General features: G+C 41.1%; 2 protein-coding genes across 4 annotated transcripts; both read left to right on the top strand.

Moving 5' to 3' along the window:
- Window positions 1–361: 361 nt before the first annotated feature.
- Window positions 362–10,911, top strand: mfsd4aa (major facilitator superfamily domain containing 4Aa). Of its 3 annotated transcripts, none has more exons than XM_028407052.1 (11): window positions 362–686; window positions 4,150–4,191; window positions 4,952–5,150; window positions 5,235–5,483; window positions 6,292–6,421; window positions 6,519–6,634; window positions 7,100–7,273; window positions 9,008–9,060; window positions 9,152–9,222; window positions 9,399–9,519; window positions 10,644–10,911. In XM_028407052.1, the coding sequence occupies exons 1-10, from the start codon at window positions 454–456 to the stop codon at window positions 9,509–9,511; spliced, it is 1,380 nt and encodes a 459-aa protein (XP_028262853.1). In that variant the 5' UTR covers window positions 362–453; the 3' UTR covers window positions 9,512–9,519; window positions 10,644–10,911. The 3 variants fall into 3 exon arrangements, with proteins under 3 accessions (XP_028262853.1, XP_028262850.1, XP_028262851.1); XM_028407049.1 differs by having other exon boundaries at window positions 8,913–9,060; XM_028407050.1 differs by lacking the exon at window positions 4,150–4,191 and having other exon boundaries at window positions 8,913–9,060.
- Window positions 10,912–20,066: 9,155 nt separating this feature from the next.
- Window positions 20,067–20,867, top strand: LOC114435941 (tropomyosin-2-like). The gene is made up of 2 exons (XM_028405930.1): window positions 20,067–20,433; window positions 20,476–20,867. Exons 1-2 carry the CDS (start codon window positions 20,067–20,069, stop codon window positions 20,865–20,867), a joined length of 759 nt encoding a protein of 252 aa, XP_028261731.1.
- Window positions 20,868–23,899: the final 3,032 nt, after the last annotated feature.

The raw sequence follows: 23,899 nt of genomic DNA, 5'->3' as shown, positions 1-23,899 counted from the left end.
TCCCTGTCTATATTTTGTGTTTTGTGTTTATTATATTCGGATATTTTTATATTTATTATTAATATAATATTATTTATTATCATTTTTTACTGTGGCCCTAAAGCTTCTTGCTGCACATCGAAATAAAGTGTGGGTCATATAGATTTGAGAATAAATACCTGGCTGGACATTAATCTGTTATCTTCTAATCTATTTATTTAATCTCATTTTTCTTACGTAAAGAAGGTGAAGGTGAAGTGTCCAAGTTCTTACGCACTCCCTGCTCTGACAGAGGGCGGTACTTTCTGACATCAGCCAATCAGCGTCTCGTTCGTTAATAGGACAACTGGAACTGACTTGGAAACTTCCCAGTGACACGTGGGTTCCGTTTACTTTTCCTGCACCCCGCTGAAAATGAGCGCGTCTGGCTGCGTGAGGTGTGTCGGAGCTGCAGCCTGATGTGAAAACAGCGTCATGATGCTGCTGGACGAGCGGATCTGTTCGCTGTTTAAGCTCCACTGGCAGCAGACGCTCACATACTGGAGCGTGTTCTTCAGCTTCGGCCTGTGCATCGCCTTCCTGGGACCCACCATCCTTGACCTGAGGTGTCAGACACAGTCCACCCTACAGCAGATCACCTGGGTCTTCTTCTCCCAGCAGTTCTTCCTGTTGGTGGGCAGCTGTATGGGAGGACTCTTTAAGAAAACGTGAGTGAGTTTCTGATACGAATTTTGCATATATGGGTAAAATAACAATACAGTTAAATGTACAGTGTTTCTGTGTGAATTTATACACACGGTAAATATTGACATTCTTTATCAGTGTACTGTACAGGCCACATGGGACCACTTTCAGGGCCATACACAGTAGCTATAAGTGTGGACAGCACACTAGTTTGGTGTGGTATCTCCAATATTGTAACAACAAATAGTTTTTTCCCATAAGCATAAATCTGTATATAGTCTAAAATAAACATGGGATATTTTATAAAAATACCATGAAAAAGGTTTAAATGTATTAGAAAGAATTCATTGAATACAATTAACCCTTCAGGTAGAACAGTTAGACTGAATGTTGCATTTGACTGTCAAATCTATAGTATTCAAATGAGGACTGTGTGAGGGCTGTGTGGGGACTAACACAGGATGTAGGACTGTTTATAAAAATAATAATAATAATGAAAGAAATGATCCTAGTGAGATCACTATGAGGTTTTGGAGCAGCCATAGACTGTAAATAAATGCTGACCTATAGGTCACAAAGCATTGTGAGAGCTTCATCATCTTGGCAGTGACTGAGTCCACCTGACTCTTCTGAATGTGCATGTAAAGGCAGGCAGCCAGTGAAACAGGCAGAAATCTCCTATGTCTCATTCAATGTGGCCACTTAAATATTAACCCGAACATACTACTACAGATACATGTTGTCAGTTGTGGGTTCCTGTGTGAGTTTATCAGTCTGTCACATCACTGTGGAGGAATTTTGGTTCGTTCTTCATTGCTTCAGTTCATTGAGGTTTTTGGACTTTCACTTATTCACAGTCCTCTGAAGGTCTCACCACAGCATTTCAGTTGTGTTGAGGTCTGGACTGTGATTAGACTAAATGAAATTGCTGCTGTGCTTTGGATCATTGTTCTGTGGTATGACCTAGTTTCCACCAGGCTTTAAGTGTCAGATAGATGGACTCACATTTGTCTCTAGAACACTCTGGTATACAGAGGAGTTCATGGTCGACATGTCAATATCTCTCCACCCGCCGTGCTTGACCTTGCGTGTAATGTGTTTGTGCTGAAATGCTGACATGGTGATGAGCATTTAGAACAATCAACCTCAGACATGCTTCTATGTGTTTTTAGACAGAAGAGGCTACAGGTGTACACCAGAGATGTGCAGGATTTCAGAATTTAATTCAATGAATAAATCTGAATTTGAATTTAAATTGACTCCACCCTACAGGATGCTGAATTGAATTTAAATTACAGGAAGTGGAATTGATGAATTCAGAGAAATTCATTCTTATCACATATCAGTGAGAGTGTGATACTTTCAACATACATTTTCCGTCCAAATGGAAGCACAGACTTCCATTCTTCTCATTTACATTAGGTATACATTCACTTAATGTTGAATATTTAGCAATATCTTCATTCAAGTAATGAAATGAAATGTTTTGGTAAATGCAGTTATCATTTATTAAAGTAGGTTACAGGATAACATTGTTGCATCTAATGGTTAACAGTTCCAGTATTTTGTCATTAAGGCGGCATTGTTCTGGCCAGAATACCACACTAAATATCCTCCCATGTGTGTTATTGTTTTGCATATTACAAAAATCAAAGTACAAACCAGCTCTGGCCCTTAATTATTTCAGTGTACTCCAAACACAACGGCCCAACCATTTTGAAGTGAAGTCTTTTCACAATTTGAAAGTTATTACAATTGAAACACAACACTGTGTTTCAAGAGTGTTTTTTTTTGTTATTTAACTTTTTATTCATTCAGGAAGAGAACAAAAAAAAACAAAATATAGTACATGTTGCACTTTTTTGTACATATCCTTATGAAAATCCCATTAATACGGCAAAATAAGAGTAGAAATTAAAATTATGTACATATACTTTTATATAAAAATCAGAGTATGAAAAAAAAATAGAATTTATCATTTGTAATTTTATCTCACTTTTGTAAAACATCAGAAGAATTAGAAATTATGATTCAAGTAAATAGGATGGATATGACAAAAATGTATGTAAACTCAGCTATAGAAATTATAACAAAACAGTGAGATAACATCCATTGTAATGTCAAAACAAGTAAAGTACGTTTTGTGCATACATGTATAGTTTATACATATAAACTATAATAGCAACAAGGAAGAAAAGATTAAAAAAAAGAAAAAAAAACAGCCAAAACGGATGAGTGGAATCAGAACAAGGTGGTTTTGTTTTTGCCCCATTTTACCCAGCATTTTCTTTATACGTTGCTATATAGGTCAGCCAGGTACCCCACAACCTAAGCTAACCTTTTTCCAACCTAAGAATGAATGTTAGCTTCTCCATTTCATAAATATCTTGGACCACTTTAATCCATTCCTTAATTGAAGGAGGATCTTTTGTCAGCCATCTCCTTGTAATCGCTTTCTTACTGGCGAGCAGAAAAATGTCATACATATATTTATTCTTGAAACCCTTTACTGTGTCTGGTCTTAAGCCCAGGTATAAAGCCTTAAACTCCAAGGGGATCACTATTTTCATGATATTTTCCATCATTCCCTTAATTTCTTCCCAAAATTTTAAAATAGCCGGACAGTCCCAGAACACATGGAAATGAGTTGCCTTATTATTCCCACAGGATCTCCAGCAAGAAGTGCATCCTCTTAGAGAGGACCCCAGAGCTGGAGTTTTGAAAAACCTAACCATGTTTTTCCACCCGAATTCTCTCCAAGAAAGAGATGATGTACTTTTCCATTGTTGTAGAATTATTTTGTCCCAGGTCTCCAACTGCAGTGTTATGTTACTCTCCTTCTTCCATTTCTCCTTTATGTATATAGTATCTCCCCCATTTAACTCTTGTAACACCTTATATATCTTTGATATGTTTCCCTGGCCGGGATCTGACCTGTAACCTAGAAGAAAAATCTTCAGTATGAAGATAGAATGGATTACAAATATCAACCAGGGTTTTTATCAGTGCTGCTTGATAGTAGTTTTCAATGTTCGGAAGGGAGAGGCCACCTTTGTCTTTTGCTAATTGAAGAGTCTTATAACGAATTCTTGGCTTCTTTCCCTGCCAAACAAATCGTGATATTAATTTGTCTAATTCTTGGAATTTAGCCTTAGGAAGTTTAGCAGGAATATTTTGGAAGAGGTATAGTAATCTGGGCAGCACATTCATTTTTATTGCTTCAACCCTCTGCCCTAGCCCTAAAAATGGCACCAGATCCCATCTGACCAGATCAGATTTGATTTTAGAGATTAAGGGGTCATAGTTTTCTGATATAATCGTATTTAGATCCTTTGGAATATTCACTTCTAGATACCTAATTGACTTTAAGTTCCAACTGACTTGAAGTTCCTCTTTAATTGATTGGCTAGGAGAGAAATTAAAAGACAATATTTGGGATTTATGGGTGTTGAGCTTATATCCTGAAAATAACCCATATTCACGCAGGGTTGGAAGAAGCTCCTGGAGGGAAGAGGATGGCTGTCCCAGGTATATCAAAATGTCGTCCGCAAACAGAGCAATTTTATGTTCTTCAAGAGTGTTTTTAATGTCTTCATTGTTAAATATACTTTAATTATGTATTATGAATTTTCTTCTTTTACTTCCTGCAATTCCGCTTTCTGTTTGCAATCTCAACTCAAATTCCAATTCAAGAATGGAATTGGAATTTAGGGGTCATTCTCAATTCAATTCTGAATTTTGTACAACCTTTTTAACATTTATACAAATTCCAGATGATGAGGAAATCTGTGATCATTGTCCAAATGCACAGGGATGAATGACCCCTATAGTTACTGTATCAGTCAACTCACCCTTTGACAGACTTGTGGCCAGTATAACGTATCCTAAACAAGGTTAGGAGGAAGGTGGAATGTTGGCAGGAAAGAAGGAGAATACAAGGTGAAGATAACACTTCGATAAACATACTGAGTAAACAGACGTTCGTGAAGTAGCAGACTATCAAGGTGATCTTACTGCAGCAATATCAGACTGGGATTTCCCTGTTCAAGCTGGCCCAGGTGGAGTACACTAGTGTCACTATTATAAAGTTGGCCGGAATAGCAAAGCCATAAAGCTTTGAAAATGTTTTATTGGAGGAGGAGCAGCATGGAGGACTTAGTGCCAGCAGCTGATTTAGTGCAGCTAATATATAGCAATTACTGTATTACATTTCTTTTGATAGATACCTGTAAACATTGGTCCTATTAATCCCTAATAATCTGACTGCATGGTGTTGTGTCTTCCTTAGTCTCCTGTCCTCCCTGTCAGCCCTCTTCTCCTGCACTCTTATCATCTCTCTCGTCTTTGCCATCATACCGCTATGCTACCACGTGACACTGCTGTCCATCGCCATGGCGCTTGCTGGCAAAGCCATGGGGGTCATTGACACGATCGCTAACCTGCAGCTGGTGAAGCTCTATCACAAGGACTCCGCCATCTTCCTGCAGGTCAGAGAAATGTCATGCGCACTTAGACCTTCAGGCGTCTTGGTATATAGTTTCATGCAGATCTATGTTCATGTCCCTCTTTAGGCCTTGCATTTTTTCATAGGGCTGGGAGCACTGGTCAGTCCCCTGGTGGCTGATCCCTTCCTGGCAGATGACAGCTGTGTTGTACAAGTTAACAGCACCGCCAATTCTTCCATGAACATAGACCACCTCCGAAGCAGCCTGGCCGGGCACGGAACGACACTACACAACATTACCCACTATCCTCTGCAAACCGAAGGTGTTGTCATCACGAGGGTGGCATATGCTTTCTGGATCATGGCACTTATCAATGTGAGTATTTGTCAAAAACAGCATATTTACACAGTGCATGCTGGTAAATGACGTGTGTAATAAACTGAAGGACGCAGAGGGGAAACACAGATATAAATGGAGGTGTGGCTGTACCATTTGATTATGATTAAGGATACCTTTTCAACTGTGGCTTCCCTGCACAGTTTACTGTTGAAGATGGTATCATTGCTAATGCTAACAGCAAGTTTACACACTGCCCAAAACAACCAGATTATTATCAACCTAACACAAATGATTATAGATTATAATATTTTTGTTGTCATCTGCCACTTCCAGTAAGGTTTTACCTTTAACCTTTAGGGTAGAAGCTACAATACGCATTACCATGCTTGCTTTAAGATAGTAAAATATTATTCCAGCTTGGTAGAAATTAAAGATTGTTTTTTTTAAACTACATTATCTACTTGTTTGTGCCACTTAAATAAGATAAAAGTTAAAATTATACTGTAGAAATAAAGTATTATATTATTATTATACTGTAGAATATAATATAATAATAATTAAATAAAAAATAAAATAAATAATTGACCTATATTTTCTCGTAGCCTTAGTTGGGTTTGCATGATAATTTTAGTGCTGCAGAGGTTTCCCATATGGATTAACCTGAGATAAAGTAGAGCTTCTTCCTGCACTATTTTCTGTGTGTACGTGTTTCAAATGAAGACAGTGTGGATTCCACTTTTGAGAGACGAGGTTCACAAATCCAATCAGCCGAGAGGAAATGTTGTCTGTTGACCTGGTGAACAACAGTGTCTTTGTGTGTTTGTGTGTGTGTGTGTTCTGGCAGCTCCCTGTACCAGCAGCAGTGCTTGCATTGATATACCATGAGAGACTGCTGCCCTGCTCCAGCAAAAGTCAACGTCTGCTCGACAAAACCATCCCGTCAGGATCCAGCCCTGCTCCAGAGGGCGACCAAGGTGTGTGTGTGTGTGTGTGTTTGTGTGTGTGTAAGAGAAAGAGAGAGCTCTCTATTTAAATACAGTGAGAGACCTCTGAGTGTCCCTGTCTCCTCAGGACACGGTAACGTGTTTGGATGCTGTAACCCTGATAAACTCCGCGGTCACCCTGCCACTTTCTTCATCCTCCATGCACTAGGAGGGGCCATCCTCTTCATCAGTGACGGGATTATAGTGAGCATTCCGTCTACCACTACACAGAAACATATACACTGATACACATTTATCTGAGGTAGGCAGAGGCGTGAGATGTAGGGAGGAGGCCTGTCAGAATTTTAAAAATAAGGTGAAGGTGGAAATTATGGCAATTTATGTAAAATATTTTATGTAACTTGTGGGAAAATACATGTATGTACACACAAACATGACACTGTTATGTACTTTACAGCATTACATTAGGAAATAACATAAACCAGGAATAAGCTAAGCTATGGAAAGTTTTTTTGCTGGCTAGAACTGCAGCAACAGAATACAGTGATTTCAGTACTAAATTGTTATTGCACATTATCAGGCATGGTGACTGTGTATATAAAAGCCTTTAATGGGAGATAATTATTGATAATCTGTATTATAAAATGCCAGGAATACAAAGTTGAATGTTTTACTGTAAGCTAACCCCCCAGGTGTCTGATCCTGCAGGGCTCCTATGCCGGCTTCGTCTACACCTACGCTGTGTCCCCTCCTCTGCTGATGGGCCACAAGACAGCCGGCTGCTTAAACAGCATATTCTGGGCTTCCATCACAGCAGGAAGGCTGGCTTCCATCTACTTCTCCTACAGATACACAGCACCCAGACTGCTCATCTTCAGTCTGGTATGAACACACAAAAAACCAAACCACACAAATTGAGTCAGGACCCGGCTCATAAGGGTGAACCTTCCTGCTGACAGTCGGCCGGGTAGAGGAGGAGAAGAAGAGGTAGACAGGACAGAGAGGATAAAGAAGAGAGAGATAGTAACATACATGCACAAACATCATACATTATGACACAGAGAACAAATATGACAGGTTGTTATGATTGTAATGCTGATGTTGTTAAAGGTAATTATACTAGTACTACAGAGAAAACAACAAAGGCAGGTGTTGACAGTACACACTGGGTTTTTCAGAGGGCTGGATGCCGTTCAGCATGTTGATCTGGACTGAGAGAGACCTGCAGAAAGATACACAGAGAGAGAGAAAGGGGGAGAAAGAAACAAAAAACTAAGAGGAAAACTGGACATACAGTTAGTAACATGAAATATTAGACATTAGGTCGGCCTGATGAGAGTGATGAGGGTAGAGGAAGAAGAAGAGAGGAGGTGGGGGAATAGAGATGGTGGTGTTGAGGAGATGGGGGGACTGCTGGTAAACCTGCACTCTAAGATCTGAGTGTTCGATTAGGAACATATGGTACTATCAGGTCCTGCTGATAGAATGGAGCTAGTCCATGTAGAGCCTTGTAGGTAAGGAGAAGGATCTTGAAGTTTTTTCTTGACCCCACTGGGAGCCAGTAAAGAGAAGCTTAGATGGAAAAGACGCTTTTGGTGATTCCTGTCAGAACCCAGGCTTCACCTGGCTCCACCTGACTGGCTGTAACCATATAAGTTCCAGCACAGCAGCTGACTGATGCAATGCAAATATTTGATGTGGGTGTGTGTGCAAATGATTAGGTTGCAGTGTTAATTGGAGGATCTTGTAGAGTAGATACACAGGGCATCTTTGAAGTAAGATGCCCATTATGGCATGGCTTTACTGTCTGTTGTCCTTGTGTGACACAGTGTTTATCCTGGAGACTGTATATAAAGATGAAGGACATGACAGCTCCTCAGAGATGAGGTCTAAAACATCTTGACTACACCCTGGTGGATTTTATCACGTTGATCTGTGTGCAAAAAAAATGAAACGTAAAAGAAAGTAACATTGCAGTCAGCAGCCATTGCTGCGCCAAGCTACGCAAAATGCTAAAGGAGGGGTGTGCTCCACACAGAAATGGATGGGTGTAGAGGCAGAAGATGAATGATGCAGCTTTACCTCTTGACCTTTAGACCCTGGTTTCACAATGGCATCATTTTCCAACATAGCCCACACATGAGATATTTTGGCCTCATTCTTGCACAATAGGTGAAGGTAAAGTCTTGTCGTCCATCTTTATACACAGTGTAAGTTTCATTAAATTCATTAGTGAATTGACTTGCTGTTTTTGATTTTATTGTTTTCAGTCATGTTCCTATCCACTTTTCATTGTGTTTTGTGTTAAGAATTACCTAATTGGGACAGTTGACGAAAAACTGAATCTGTTAAGATGAGGAAAGGTTGAGGAAACCTGGCCAACCTGCTCTAATGTCCCACAGTATTATTAGTTGCACTTACAAGTGCTGGCCACTAGGTGTAGTAGCTGGTAAACCATTTTGTGTAGTGGCATTTAACAGAGAGCAAAACAACACCCTCCCATCCCCTGTGTTTCTCTCAGTTGGGGGTCATACTGGTTCAGTGTCTGTTGATGATCTTCTACACCAGCTATGTGTTTCTGTTCATTGGTACCTGTGTTTTGGGCCTGTGCATCAGCTGTGTGTTCCCCTCCATGCTGGCCTTCACAGAGGACATATTAAACTACAAAGGTGACATTAAAACCACTGATTTTGTTTTTTTACCTCAAAATATTATTATCTCACATCTATAGATTATTTCTGTGTCTGTTGTCTTTTACAGGTTGTGCCACTACAGTTCTGGTGACCAGTGCCAGCACAGGAGAGATGATGCTGCAGCTGCTGGTTGGATCAGTAAGAAAAAAAAAGAAAAAAAACATGCTGAACTAAAGGCTTTTATGTCAGTTTTTGTCAGAAATGAGTGGCGTCCTGCTGTGTGAGGATAACTAAGGCTGAAAGTAGAAACACAGTTGGTCTAAAGCTGCTTTGTTGATACAATGGCTTCCAGTGGTGATTGTCATTGTCTGCAGGTGATCCACAGTCAAGGCAGTTACTCCTTCCTGTTGTGCTGTACAGTGGCATCCATCATCGGCCTCTGCCTGTTCCTGCTGCTCCTCTATGTCCAGCATATCTACAGGGATAGCCACACAGGTAGATACGGACACACAGATAAGTCTGTGAACCCTGCAGAATTTTCTATAGTTTTCTAATTAAAAAGTGTAAAATGAGAACCTCATCAAACCCATGGAACTAAACTATTTCACATTGTCATGTATTTATTTAGTAAACTGATACAATATTACATATTTGCAAGTGGCAAAAGTATGTGAAGGCCAGGCAGACTGTGTATAAATGGATGAAATGTAACTCCAAGTCCAGTGTTACAATCCCCAGCAATGGTCCATCAACAAAGATTACAAGTCATGTAATAAGCCACAAGGTTGAAAAAGTAACATGGTAGCCTCTAAACAGCTAAAGGCTTCTCTCACATTGGCTAATGTTAATATTCACCATCAGGAGAACACTGAACAACCATGGCGTGCATGGCAGAGCTGCAAGTGGACAGACACTGCTCTCTAAAAAAAACAAACATGGTGGTTGTAGTTTCATGATTTGGGTCTGTTTTAAAGGTAGGGTAGGAGATTTTAAAAACTCAGTGAGAATCAGCCAGATTTTGAAAGTAAACACACGCCCCTTTCTCTCCTCCCAACCAGTCTGTGACTTCGGCCATCATGCACGTACCTCTCTGGTGCGCGCAGAGCAGGAAGAGAGTGACAACCAGCCAATAGTCCACGCAGGGGCGCCTCGTAGGATTGGCTGATGTTTTTAGCATTTTATAGCTTCCACAGATGATTCATATTCTTCGTTTTAAAGCGAAACTGCCAAACTAATTGGTTGCTATCGGATTGTAAAGAGAAGTTACACTAATTTAACAAAAAGTGCATCAGAATGAAATCTCCTACCCTACCTTTAATTTTTAAATTTCAGGACTCGTGTGAAAGTCCTGAAATGAATATGAATGAAATATGACCCAAAATCACATATTATCATGGATATAATCTGAAATATCACCCAAAACACCCAGGATGTTTTAAATTCTATTTTATATTATTTCATATTTATGAAGTTATAGAAGTATATAGAAGGTTCTAAAGGGTTTACACCATATGTAATATAAATAATCTGAAAATGATAAATGATCATTCAAGCACCCTGTGCGTGCCAGTTGCTAGTTCTGGTGCGTTTATGTCTAATGAACAGTGTTGTCCTCTCAGATGTGTCTAAAAGCATGGACATGACAGAGAAGCCAATGACAGGAGGCACGTGACCAACCAATACAACTCAATACATCAAGGGGTTAAAGAACAAAACCCACCTCAGGACATTCCTACATGTTTCCAGTGTGGGGGGTTCACATCCCGACACACAGAATCAGCTCCTACAACACATTTTCAAGCCTGATGATCAACAAGTGGTTAAAAATGATTTGATTTGTTACACTGTATTCTCTTTCAGCACATTAAACTCTGCTTCAGCCTAAGTCAGAAGACTCTTTATTGATTTTACTTACTTTACTTTTTAGTACAAAAGTTAAGGTAGTAATAAAATGTGATTCATATCTGCCTGTGTCTTTGTGCTGTGGTTTCCTAATGTGTTGTATGTAATGTAGGTGTCCTGGGCCAGTAAGAGTTTAAAGATTTATTCCACATTCTGCTGGTATCATGAGGTAGTACTGCATCCGCAGCCCAGTCAGTCCAGGTCCTCCAGGATGGTGCACCTATATGGGACACATTGGAAATACCAGGAGACAGGAGATTACATGAGGGGAGCCGAGCTGGACAGGGAATTGGCAGGTTCAAACATTTGTCCACACCTGGCTACCTACAAAGCCAGGAAGTAGTTTCAGCAGCCAATTTACAGTTTTTTTTTCAATTGCTAACAAGCGCTTCCCCATTCTTCAGATCCTTTTTCTAAACTCTTAACACAGACACACACCTACAAAGCACAGTCGGCCAAAGGGTTTATTTCATTCTCAAAAACACATTTTGTTAAATAAACACTAACTCTTCGTTTCAAAATACGATACATCTTTCACTAACACACTAACCTTACCAAAACACTGGAAATCAGACTCAAAATGAAATCATTCTGTCACACAAAAACACGTGTTTTCAGTTCACAAGTTACATGCAGTCAATCAAAGTGCACCAGGCTTAAAAATACTAGCAACTGTTAGCATTACAAAAACTGCATAGACTTTCATGTTTCAGTTTTACAGGTATTTGCATGCAATCCAGCGTTTTTACACTACATGTCTTGGTTGGGAACTGTATGTCCCCATGTAATGTTCACATTCTAAAGCATTCCAGTAAAAAGTCAGGTTTTTTTACTGTATACAACAGGACACACAGTAGAAATATTGTTTATGAAGAAAAGGGTTTATAGTACACACAAAAAACAGCAGCAAAAAGGCTCAGATGGAGGGGGGTGATGGATCCAGCCTTGGCAGTCTTCAACTGCAGTGTCCCTGCAGGCAGCATCCATGGCATCAAGGACTGACATGTGGTCATGTGGCTGATGGTCAAAAACTTTCCACCTCCATGAAGAAAAAAAACTCCTCTATGGGATTGAGAAAATGTGAATAGGGTGGAAGGAAGACATGGACCAGTCTTGGGTGGACTTCAAACCATGTTGTGATGGCTTGAGAGTGATGGAAAGCCACAACATCCCAGGTGATGACAAAGATCCTCATGTCCTCTCCCTCCCGATCCTGCTCTGGAACCAGGTGCTGGTAAAGGTCATTCAAAAAGGCAAGAAGGAGCTCGGTATTGTAGGTCCAATCTGACATCTATGACGGATCAACCCAGTATTTCCAAGTGCTGCACACATTGTGATGTCTCCCCCTCTCTGTCCTGGCACTTCAGCTGTGGTCCTTTTACCTATAACATTCTGTCCTCGCTGACGCCTTTTGGCCAGATTGAACCCTTGTCCAGACATTACTTTGTTTGTCTTTTCATGTGTACTCTCCCAAAAACATCACTCCTCAAGGTCCTCCTTTGTGTGTCAATTTCATTGAAGAATCCTCAGCACCTGTCTCTGCAATCCAGTCTACAATCAGTTGTGGTTGGCCCAATGTATCCAACATAAATCAGCTGTTTGTCAATGTTTGAACTGTTTGTTAATTATCAGCTTATTTTTGAGCTCATGTGTTGTTTTTGAGCTGATATTGTTGCAGAAGTAGAGGTTTTATACTGTAGCTAAGGTTTGAAATATTGTTTTTATTGTGGTGTTGTGTGTAAAAAAGACAAAAATGATCTATCATTTTGGTGGTGGGTATAGCTTGTCTGTTAAGAAAATGTAAGCATTGTTTACTGACTGCATATTGTGTAAAAACGTCATGAAAGTTTTGAAAATGTGACCCTTGTTTGGACAAATGCTTGTTAGTGTCTGAAAAAACTGTAATGCCTGTCATGTCTACATTTGTCTGAAGAGCAACCTGTCAATCACACTTCAAGGAAATCAGCCTGTCCAGTTAGGATCAACACTGATTGTGAATCAGTTTCAGCTGCTGTTGTGCAAATGGAACAGACAACAGGTGGAAATGAGAGGCAGTTATCAAGACAACCCCTATAAAGGAGAGGTTCTGCAGGTGCTGACCACAGACCATTTCTCTGTTCTCATCCTTTCTGCCTGATGTTTGGCCACTTTTGCATTTTGTCAGTGCTCTCACCCCTAGAGGTAGCATGAGGCGGTGTCTACAACCACACAAGTTGCTCAGGTAGTGCAGCTCATCCAGGATGGCTCATCAATGAGAGCTGTGGCAAGAAGGTTTGCTGTGTCTGTCAGCACAGTGTCCAGAGCATGGAGGAGATACCAGGAGACAGGCCAGTACACCAGGAGACATGGAGGGGGCCGTAGGAGGGCAACAACCCAGCACCAGCACCGCTACCTCCTCCTTTGTGCACTCAAGTTGGATCAGCCTGTAATGTGATTTTCCACTTTTATTTTGAGTATGGTTCCAAATCCAGATCTCTATGGGTTAATAATTTTGATTTACACTGATCATTTTTATGTTATTTTGTTCTCAATGTATTCCACTGGTTAATGAATGATTGAATGAATGAAAGATTTTCAGCTTAATTATTTCTCTTATTGAGACCTAGGATGTTTTATTTTAGTTTAGTGTATAATCAAGTATTTGCTGCATGTGGCCAAGTCAGTAACTGACATTTTAGTAACACAACACTGTTGATCTTACACTGTGACACTTTTGACATAAAACCTGGTGCTCAGGCCTCTGTTGCAGACAGGTGAAGTCTTCAAGACATCCAAACACAGGTGTGCACAGGTGGCAAACGTCCTCATCCTCTGAAAAACACACAGAGCTGATTTAGCATGTTTCAGACTTTATTCAAAGAGTGTCACTTCAACAGGAAGCAGCTACCGTACACACAGCCTGCAGCTGGAGTCCTCAGCATGAGACAGGCCAGATACATACAATACAATTATAATCAGACACTAATACAATAATACAATCGCCACAATGAGCAAAAACAAGAGCTGCCTGTGAGCCAAGCACCTGTTATGTACTGCAGTGATTGTTGGTTCACGTCACGTTTAATTATAATCCCACATGAATGCAGCACAGTACACTGACTCAGTACACCTTGTTTTAGCTAACCAAACGCCGTCTGCTCACTGTTAGTCAAACTGGACTTTTTAATCAGGCTTTGGCTAAGCAGCTTACTTGAAACTGATGCAGGAGTCATGTTAGTGAGCTAGCATGGCTAGCAAGGAGTCCATAAAATCAGAGTCCTGAACTTCTTGTAAAAAAACAAAACTAATTAAACAGCAATGCTTAAATGACAAAGTGCATTAAAATTACAAAGCATAGTTAAAATAAACATTTTTATGTACCAAATTTGAATCCTCCAAGTGTCTAAAGAAAAAAGGGAAAAAAGCAAACAGACAAACCGAGTGTAGACAAAGACATCTACACCTAAAAATAAAAATATCATCTCAGCACTGAAAACAGCAGCTCCTGTTCCGGTGGAGTGGTGCGTGAGCCTCCACAGCCCCTCAGTGATTCGAGAGGACGCCACTCAACCTCGCTAAAATACTTCATCAAACAGTATCAGAGGTCCGACGATGAAAGCCCAATAAATAAAGCAACAACGGCAATATTAGGTTGCTCATCTTGTATGAAATGTCATACAAATTTACACATGAACGGTATTAATTTGGCTGCTAAAGCTACTTCTACAATTGGCTATGAAGTTCACCTTACAATGGAAGCTAACTATGTTAGCAGTGAGCCAGTAAAAGTTAGCTTGGAGACCGGCCGGCCATGTAGGTAGCAGGCTGTAACCACCCCTCGCTGCTTCCTAGCTCTGCCCCCTAGATCCAAATATGGTTAACGATGGCGACCAGGAAGTAAGAAAATCGGGCCTTCAAAACAAGCACGCGAACCAATGGGTGACGTCACTATGGCTATGATGTCATTATGACAAATAAGATGTCATATGTGTCAAACCAAGTATGTATCTGGACTGAGCAAATGCCTTTTTATCATTCAGTTACTCAGGAGCAATGGAAACCAGTCAATTTAACCCATACGGCTTGAAGGGTTTTGTGCGCTGCTGCAACAGGGCAAGACTCCTGGCAGAGCCTACTGATCTCAATATGTTTTTGGTGGAGTATACAAAAGAGCTGCAAGATTTCATGGAGTCCTATCCTGGCACAGATCCAGAAATCATCTGCTTTGATTTTGAAGAACATTATGAGATGCGTTTCTTCAAAAATCTTTTGGAACACAGGACCAACAAGGAGGCTGCTGATGCACCAACCTCCACTGCTTGCAACATGACGGCCGGACCTCAGTTTGTTGGAAAAAAACGGACACAGTTTAGGAGACGTAAGGTGCCAAGGCGTCGTATTAAGCAGGAACATGCTCCACGACCACCCTGGGTTGACACCGTAGCACTGGTTCATACAGAAGCAAGAGTACCGTGGAGCCGGTGGCCTAAGCCGAGGCCTGTTGCAGGGTTCAGTCTGTGGCCTAAGCAGGTGACTGTTGCAGCTGACAATTATCTGAACTCTGCCCCCCCACACACACTCAAACAGCTGTGCCTACAGAAAATGAAAAAGCCTCACTGAAAGCACTCTCATGCCACTTTGATTGGTATCTGTATTTAATGGCCAATGCAAAACATTTACTTTAGAAACAGGAAAAAGTCAAATGTAGAATGACTTCTTTATGTTTTCTCCTATGTACTAACATTACATATGCAAACCATCTTAGTAGTCAGAAGTTTCTGGGAGGACTTCTTTCTTTATTAGTTTGATTGCAGAGCAAAATGCATTTTGTCAGTGCTCTCACCCCTAGAGGTAGCATGAGACCGTGTCTACAACACACACAAGTTACTCAGGTAGTGCAGCTCATCCAGGATGGCACATCAATGAGAGCTGTGGCAAGAAGGTTTGCTGTGTCTGTCAGCACGTTGTCCAGAGCATGGAGGAGATACCAGGAGACAGGCAAGTACACCAGGAGACGTGGAGGGGGCTGTAGGAGGGCAAAAACCCAGCAGCAGGACCGCCAGTGGGGCTTGTGCTTACAGCCCAACACCGTGCAGGGTGATTGGCATTTGACAGAGAACACCAAGATTGGCAGTCTGTGCTCTTCACGGATGAGAGCAGGTTCACACTGAGCACATGTGACAGAGTCTGGAGATGCCGTGGAGAATGTTCTGCTGCCTGTAACATCCTTAAGCCTGACTGGTTTGGCGGTGGATCAGTAATGGTGTGGGGAGGCATTTCTTTGGAGACCACACAGCCCTCCGTGTGCTAGCCAGATGTATCCTGACTGCCATTAGGTACCGGTTCCTTCTGATGATGACAATGCCAATCCTCATGTGGCTGAAGTGTGTCAGCAGTTCCTGCATGATGAAGGCATTGATGTTATGGACTGGCCTGCCCATTCCCAACATCATGTCTCGTTCCATCCACCGCCACGTTGCACCACAGACTGTCCAGGAACTGACTGATGCTTTAATCCAGGTCTGGAAGGAGATCCCTCAGGAGGGCATCCGCCGCCTCATCAGGAGCATGCCCAGGTGTTGTAGGGAGGTCATACAGGCACGTGGAGGCCACACACACTACTGAGCCTCATTCTGACTTGTCTTGAGGAACTTCCACTTAAGTTGGATTAAGTTGGAACTCCCTGGTTGTAAAATTGAAAAGGAGTCCTACCACAGCTCTTGAGTGCAGTACAATACTGTTGCACTGTAAATAGTTTGTATAGTAACTAGTTTTGGATTTTCATGTTATCTTTCTGCAGATTGTGCCTTTATGCATATATTGATGCTCCCTCTAGGAAACATCATCCAGAAGCAAGGCATAAACTTTCATTGTTATGCTGATGATACCCAGCTGTATTTATCCATGAAGCCTGAAGAAACTGAGCTGCTAGTCAGACTACAGGCGTGTCTAAAGGACATAAAGGACTGGATGACCTCCAACTTTTTACTATTAAACTCGGACAAGACTGAGGTCATTGTTTATGGACCTAAACATCTCAGAACTAGTTTATCAGATAATACTTTCTCTCTGGATGGAATTACTTTGGCCTCCAGTACGACTGTGAGGAACCTCTGAGTTATTTTTGATCAAGACATATCGTTTGTCTCTTATATTAAACAGGTTTACAAGACCGCTTTCTTTCACCTGCGTAATATTACTAAGATCAGGAGCATCCTCTCTCAGAGTGATGCTGAAAAGCTCATCCATGCTTTTGTCACTTCAAGACTGGACTACTGCAACTCTTTATTGTCTGGATGTCCACATTACTCCATCAACAGTCTGCAGCTGATCCAGAACGCAGCAGCTAGAGTTCTGACAGGAAGCAGCCAAAGGGATCATATCTCTCCTGTTCTAGCGTCTCTTCACTGGCTCCCAGTGGGCTCAAGAATACACTTCAAGATCCTTCTTCTAACCTACAAGGCTCTTCATGGACTTGCTCTATTATATCTGCAGGACCTGATAGTACCATATGTTCCTAATAGGATACTCAGATGTCTAGCTATCAGGCACCGCTACTATGGAACCAGTTACCAATATTGGTCCGAGAGGCAGACACTGCCTCCACCTTTAAGACTAGACTTAAAACTTTTCTGTTTAGTAAGGCGTATAGTTAGCCTTAAACATAGTGTGTAGGGCTGGTAGGCATAGTTATAGTCGCCTCAGGTATAACAGGTGTCATAGGGCCGATAAAATCTTAACTTTAAGCACAGCTCTGCTGCTCTAGGCCTACGCTGTCGGGGGGCACAAACATGATCCACTGAGCAGTTTCCCTCCCACCCTCTGACCTCTCCTCTACTCTCATTAGTCTGGCTCATACTGGTAATATCCTCTCTTAAATCTGTGTTTACTATCTTCCTCGTAGTTTTGTTCCTTGCTCTCGCTCTCTCTCTCTTTGCAGGTCTCAAGACCCAGGTCTCAAGACCTGCATGCTGACCTGCAGTCCGGCCCCTGAACTCTCCTGTGCTCATTGACTTCACTAGCCCCTGCTACTCATCCTTGTTTTAATTACTATCAAATTACTATTCCTACTTATGGACTGACGATATATATAGTTATCCATTATAATACAATCACTGTTTCATCTTGTTTGTCATGTTTGCTCTCTGTAATGTATCATGTTTGCTACATGTTTGTTCCTCTCTCTCTCTTTCATCCTCTCTGTCCTGTCTCCCTCTTCTTCTCCTCCTCTACCCGGCCGACTGGCAGCAGGAAGGTTCTTCCTTAAGAGATGGGTCCTGCTCAAGGTTTCTTCCTCTTAAAGGGAGTTTTTCCTTGCCACAGTGCTCTTAAGGGGGTTCAGGCTCTGGGTCTCACGCTCTGGGTTTCTGGAAGCACTTTGAGACAATTTCTGATTGTAAAATGCGCTATATAAATAAAACTGAATTGAATTGTGTATGTTGTGTTCTCCTGTTCAGAAGTTTCACCACAGTAAAAATCGATTTTCATTTTTGTTATTTATTGCACTGTATATTGAGGAGTATTGTCTAATACAAAGCTATCTATGATCACAAGCTTCTAAGAAACACTTTGCAGTTTGCAATTTAATTGCACTGTTATAAATGGTAATTTTGATGTTTATAGTATGTTTTTTGCAAAGTGTGCATGTTTTCGTTTTTTTGTTTTTATAAATTTGAGTGTGATCTCAAAAACTAAGCAATGAATACACAGTCAGTCAGTGTCTGGTGTAGCAGTCTGCAAACCAAGAAACACTGATTAGGACAGCTATGCAGGCCTAATTTCACTTATGGCTCTTTGCTGCTGAAAGGTTACCATGTCAACACTCACTTTTTGACATTGACATTCCATCCCAGTCAAACAAATGCTTTTGCCTTATTCCTAAAAATGCATCCTCAGACAAGACTACTATTACATGTCTTTTAAATCTCACTGTTCAGAAACTTATCGATTACTAATCCAACAACAACAGGGACACATCAGCATTCTTGCATACCTTCTTTCAGCTCCAATGAGTGTGAACCAGTCCAATACTGACTTGTGTTCGAGCTCTTGCTCAGTTGCTTTTGTACTATATATTCTCCTCTTTTGTTTCTTCGCCCGTTTTGCCATAACATCCACTCAGAGAATAACAAGCTTTATAACTCCAGATAACAGTTGCTTATGAAACAGGATGGAGGACATGCCTGAGGAGGCCTGGGATCAATTATCCCTACAGACAAATGTGGGACATTAAAACAGGTAATAAGGATATTAATTATTTCTACCGAGCTACTGATCCAGCAGGTTTCTGTTTCTGTTGCACAGGATAGACCGACACCCTGAAGCCAATTATCAACACGCCTGGCATGCTGGAAAAAGAGCCTTTGTTTAACACCGGGGCCACTTCTTTTACTCATGTACTTAATCAATACGACTGCACGCACACACACATATATTTTCCCTTCTCTGGACCAAAAAAAGATCTACTGCTTCTATTCTATCTTGCCCTTATTTCTCATCTGTGCATGTAATACAGTGATGGGTCACTGTGCCACCACACATACATTAATTATGCTCACACATGAAACCCTGTCATATATCCTTAAATGATCATATTTGATAGCTTTACCAAAAATGGAAAGAAAAGAGGCTATTCAAATGATACACCAAATTTATCTGATCATCCTTTTACAAAGGCAATGTGTCATCTGAGGTAGAAAGCACACAAACTGACAAACTAGACTGTGCTATACTGCCATCATGTGGAGGAAATGTAGAATACAGTCTATATTTTTTAATTATGGAATTATCCCTCTAATGTGTACAAAATGATAAAATTAGAAACATAGAAAACAGTCAAATGTGTGATAATACTAATAATCCAGAGTGACACAAAAATAATGCCTGAATTCATATTAAATTAATCCTCCTTGCGATTGATGGATTTGATTATTGTTTACAAGATAATTAAAAATGCACAACTGCCCACAGGTGTTGCCATTCTCACCAAAAAAAACATCCATAGATATTTAACTGTTGATATTTGAAATTTTGCCTTTTTTAAACTGAAGCTCACATGATGTTTAGATGTTGTCATGGCAGCTGGTGATGTCAGTGGTGATAGCTGCCATGGCTGCTTTGATCTTCCTGCTATATATACACAGGCTTTGTTTCTTGCTGTCATGGCTTTAGAGAAACACTCCATCAACCGCAATCTTGACGAGCTGAATAATTCCCTCAAGGCCAGGAACAACCACCTTGAGGATGAAAGCAGCAGACTGTTGAACGCCTCTGAGAGACTGACGAAGCTTCTGGAGATAAGTGAAAGACACTTCAAGCAGCAGACCGAGGAGTTCAACAAAAGCAAAGCTGCCAAGGAAACAAAAATTGCTAAGCTTGAGACAGACCTGCAAGTCCACGCTCAGCAAAACCAGGAGGTCGTCCATGAGCTAGAACACCAGAGCACTTCCCTCTTCAGCCGCAACAAAGATCTGGAGGACGAAAACAGCCAACTGTTGACTGTCAACAAGAAGCTGAAGAACGAGCAGAGCAAAGCATAAACCTCTGCTGACAATGACAGCACCCTGTAAGAACAACTGGAGCAGAAGAGGCAGTTGCTGGAGGCCGAGAGGCAAAAAAATAAGTCTCTTCAAGAAGAGGCCTCGTCTCAGTTGCTGAAATGCCAACAAGAGGTTGCACAAAAGAAAGAGGAACTCGCACAAAGAGATCATGAAATCCTCCAACTGAGGGAGGATAAGGAGACTCTGACTGAAGAGGTTCTTATGAAAAACATTGAGAAGCTCCAGAATGAGGAGGCCTGGAAGCCCCAGTGCAGCGATCTGGAGCAGAAGCTCAGACACGAGACCGCCCTGAGAGAGAAGATGGACAAGGAAAACAACGTCCTGAAAGAGGCCAAGAACCAACTACAAGACGAGAGGGACCAACTGAAAGAGGTCTCTGAACAATGCAAACAGAGGAGTTAAAGAAGAAGAAGCAGAGGAATAGAGGAGGATGGAAACAGAGGCAGAGAAAAAAAGTCATGCAGGAGAGGTGCACACACCTAGAAGAGGAGAGGAAAACTGCAGGAGAACTATGAGGCCCTAAAAGAGGAAAAGAAGTCAGTTGAAGAAAGGTGTGAAGAACTAGAGAAGAGACAAGAGAGTCCTAGTTCAAGACAAAATGGAGACAAGCACAAAAGAAGAAGAAAAGAAGATGGTGGCAGTATTTTAGAAAAGACTGTAACCTAACCCCACTTTTCAACTCCATCAGATCCATTCAGATAACTGACTCTGTGAACATAGTTTTTTAATTGTTATTTTTTTATGTTTGACCTTTTTGGCTGCAATAAGTGACGCTGGATTGGTGTCAATGAAATATGAGAATATCAGCAACAATAAATGCAAAAGCAGCATTATAGTCTCCTCTCATATCCAGACAGACACCAAAACATGTTTATAAGAGACATTTCCTGCTGCCAGTATGTGGCGCTCTGAATATTGTTTTATAAAACAATATTCAGAGCGCCATGTGTTTAGGGTCAGACTCTGACCAGACAGTAAAAACAGAAATTATACACTGCAACAACTTAAAATATTCAAATGTGGTATATAATGCTTAAATGACAAAGAATGCATTGAAATTATAAAGCATAGTAAAAATAAACATTTTTACGTACCAAATTTGAATCCACCAAGTGTCTAAAGAAATAATCCTGATGAACAGTACATTCGGGAAAAAAGCAAACAGACGAGCCGAGTGTAGACAAAGACTTCTACACCTAAAAATAAAAATATCATAATCTCAGCACTGAAAACAGCAGCTCCTGTTCCGGTGGAGTCTCGAATCACTGACGGTCAGTGATTCGAGAAGACGCCACTCAACCTCGCTAAAATACTTCATCAAACAGTATGAGAGGTCCGATGATGAAAGCCCAATAAATAAAGCAACAACGGCATTATCAGGTTGCTCATCTTGTATGAGATTTACACATGAACGGTATTATTTTGGCTGCTGAAGCTACTTCTACAATTGGCTATGAAGTTCACCTTACAATGGAAGCTAACTATGTTAGCAGGGAGCCAGTAAAAGTTAGCTTGGAGACCGGCCGGCCGTGTAGGTAGCAGGCTGTAACCACCCCTCGCTGCTTCCTAGCTCTGCCCCCTAGATCCAAATATGGTCAACGATGGCAACCAGGAAGTAAGTAAATCGAGCCTTCAAAACAAGTACGCGAACCAATGGGCGACGTCACGATGGCTATGATGTCATCAAAGGACATGACAAATATGATGTCATATGTGTCAAACCAAGTATGTATCTGCACTGAGCAAATGCCTTTTTATCATTCAGTTACTCAGGAGCAATGGAAACCAGTCAATTTAACCCATACGGCTTGAAGGGTTTTGTGCGCTGCTGCAACAGGGCAAGACTCCTGGCACAGCCTACTGATCTCAATACGTTTTTTGAGGAGTATACAAAAGAGCTGCAAGATTTCATGGAGTCCTATCCTGGCACAGATCCAGAAATCATCTGCTTTGATTTTGAAGAACATTATGAGATGCGTTTCTTCAAAAATCTTTTGGAACACAGGAACAACAAGGAGGCTGCTGATGCACCAACCTCCACCACTTGCAACATGACGGCCGGACCTCAGTTTGTTGGAAACCGACAACGGACACAGTTTAGGAGACGTAAGGTGCCAAGGCGTCGTAATAAGCAGGAACATGCTCCACGACCACCCTGGGTAGACACCGTAGCACTGGTTCATACAGAAGCAAGAGTACCGTGGAGCCGGTGGCCTAAGCCGAGGCCTGTTGCAGGGTTCAGTCTGTGGCCTAAGGAGGTGACTGTTGCAGCTGATAATGGTCTGAACTCTGACCCCCCACACACACACACACTCAAACAGCTGTGCCTACAGAAAATGAAGAAGCCTCACTGAAACCCCTTTGATTGGTATGTTTAATGGCCAATGCGAAACATTTACTTTAGAAACAGGAAATAGTCAAATGTAGAATGACTTCTTTTTGTTTTCTCCTACAGTATGTACTAATATTACATACACAAACCATCTTAATAGTCAGATGTTTCTGGGAGGACTTTCTTTTTTTATTTATTTACTTAAATAAAAATAATTTACTAAATAAAAATTTAAAAATACATAAAAAACCGTATTTATATTGTGTTATGTTTAAAACAACAAAACAAGTTACAGTTACAGTTGAGATAAAGTAGTAAAGGTTTTGATGAGTGCTTACTTGGGGTAGCCACAGGTTTGAAATAGATGCCGCTTCAAAATGATGTGGTCACATGACCATATTATTCTATGGTTTCCTAAATAACAGGGGTGGCACTACTTGCCCCTTGGCACAAATTACCCCACTCTCCCCTAAGTGGCAAATACACCTACTGTGTGCAACTGGAATAAAAATAAAAAATAGGATAGTGGATGGTGATGCTGAGAAAGTGAATGGGGAGGGCCATCTGTGGGGGATGTGGGGTGTGGGCTGTGGATTTTGCACCACCTTGTTTTTGTAGGAGATCAGGTCAGCACTTTTACCTTCTATTTTAACAATTGTAAAGGGCCCTAGCATTGACGTCTCTAGTTTACCCCCCTTCCTTTGCTCTTGACGAATATTTTGTCTCATGACCTGATCTCCCACATCAAAGTAGTCCTCATGCCCTGCCTCCTCCTCCTCCTTCCACTTCACTTTTGCCCTGACCTTCTCTGTGTTTTCCAGGGCAACTGCATAATGTCTGATTTTAGTCCACGGGACAGTGATTCCTGCCCTAACAATTTTTCCACAATGCTATCAGTTAGCAGAGAGGAAAAATATCACTATGTTGGTAAACCAGTTTGACGGATTACAGTTTTTAATACGTGTGGACACCACGGACATGAGCACCAATAGAAATGAATGAGCCTTTTTGATACAGTCATGTAAGCGATTTGACCCTTAATAAACCTTTTTAGGAAACGATCACTATTATATTATTATTAAACACAAACGAACCGGCCCAA

Source organism: Parambassis ranga, chromosome 5, assembly GCF_900634625.1.
Source record: "Parambassis ranga chromosome 5, fParRan2.1, whole genome shotgun sequence".
In the NCBI taxonomy this organism is placed as follows: Eukaryota; Metazoa; Chordata; class Actinopteri; family Ambassidae; genus Parambassis; species Parambassis ranga.
Note: the sequence above shows the minus strand (reverse complement) of the source record. Positions and strands in the feature narration are given on the sequence as shown.

Excerpts from the sequence above, each read along its gene's own strand:
- LOC114435941 (XM_028405930.1), top strand. The coding sequence starts at position 20,067 with ATGGCTTTAGAGAAACACTCCATCAACCGCAATCTTGACGAGCTGAAT. Across the intron at positions 20,434-20,475 it reads GAAGCTGAAGAACGAGCAGA|AACAACTGGAGCAGAAGAGG; the intron begins GCAAAGCATAAA and ends GCACCCTGTAAG.
- mfsd4aa (XM_028407049.1), top strand. The coding sequence starts at position 454 with ATGATGCTGCTGGACGAGCGGATCTGTTCGCTGTTTAAGCTCCACTGG. Across the intron at positions 6,422-6,518 it reads TGCTCCAGAGGGCGACCAAG|GACACGGTAACGTGTTTGGA; the intron begins GTGTGTGTGTGT and ends CTGTCTCCTCAG. Across the intron at positions 7,274-8,912 it reads GACTGCTCATCTTCAGTCTG|TTGGGGGTCATACTGGTTCA; the intron begins GTATGAACACAC and ends TGTTTCTCTCAG.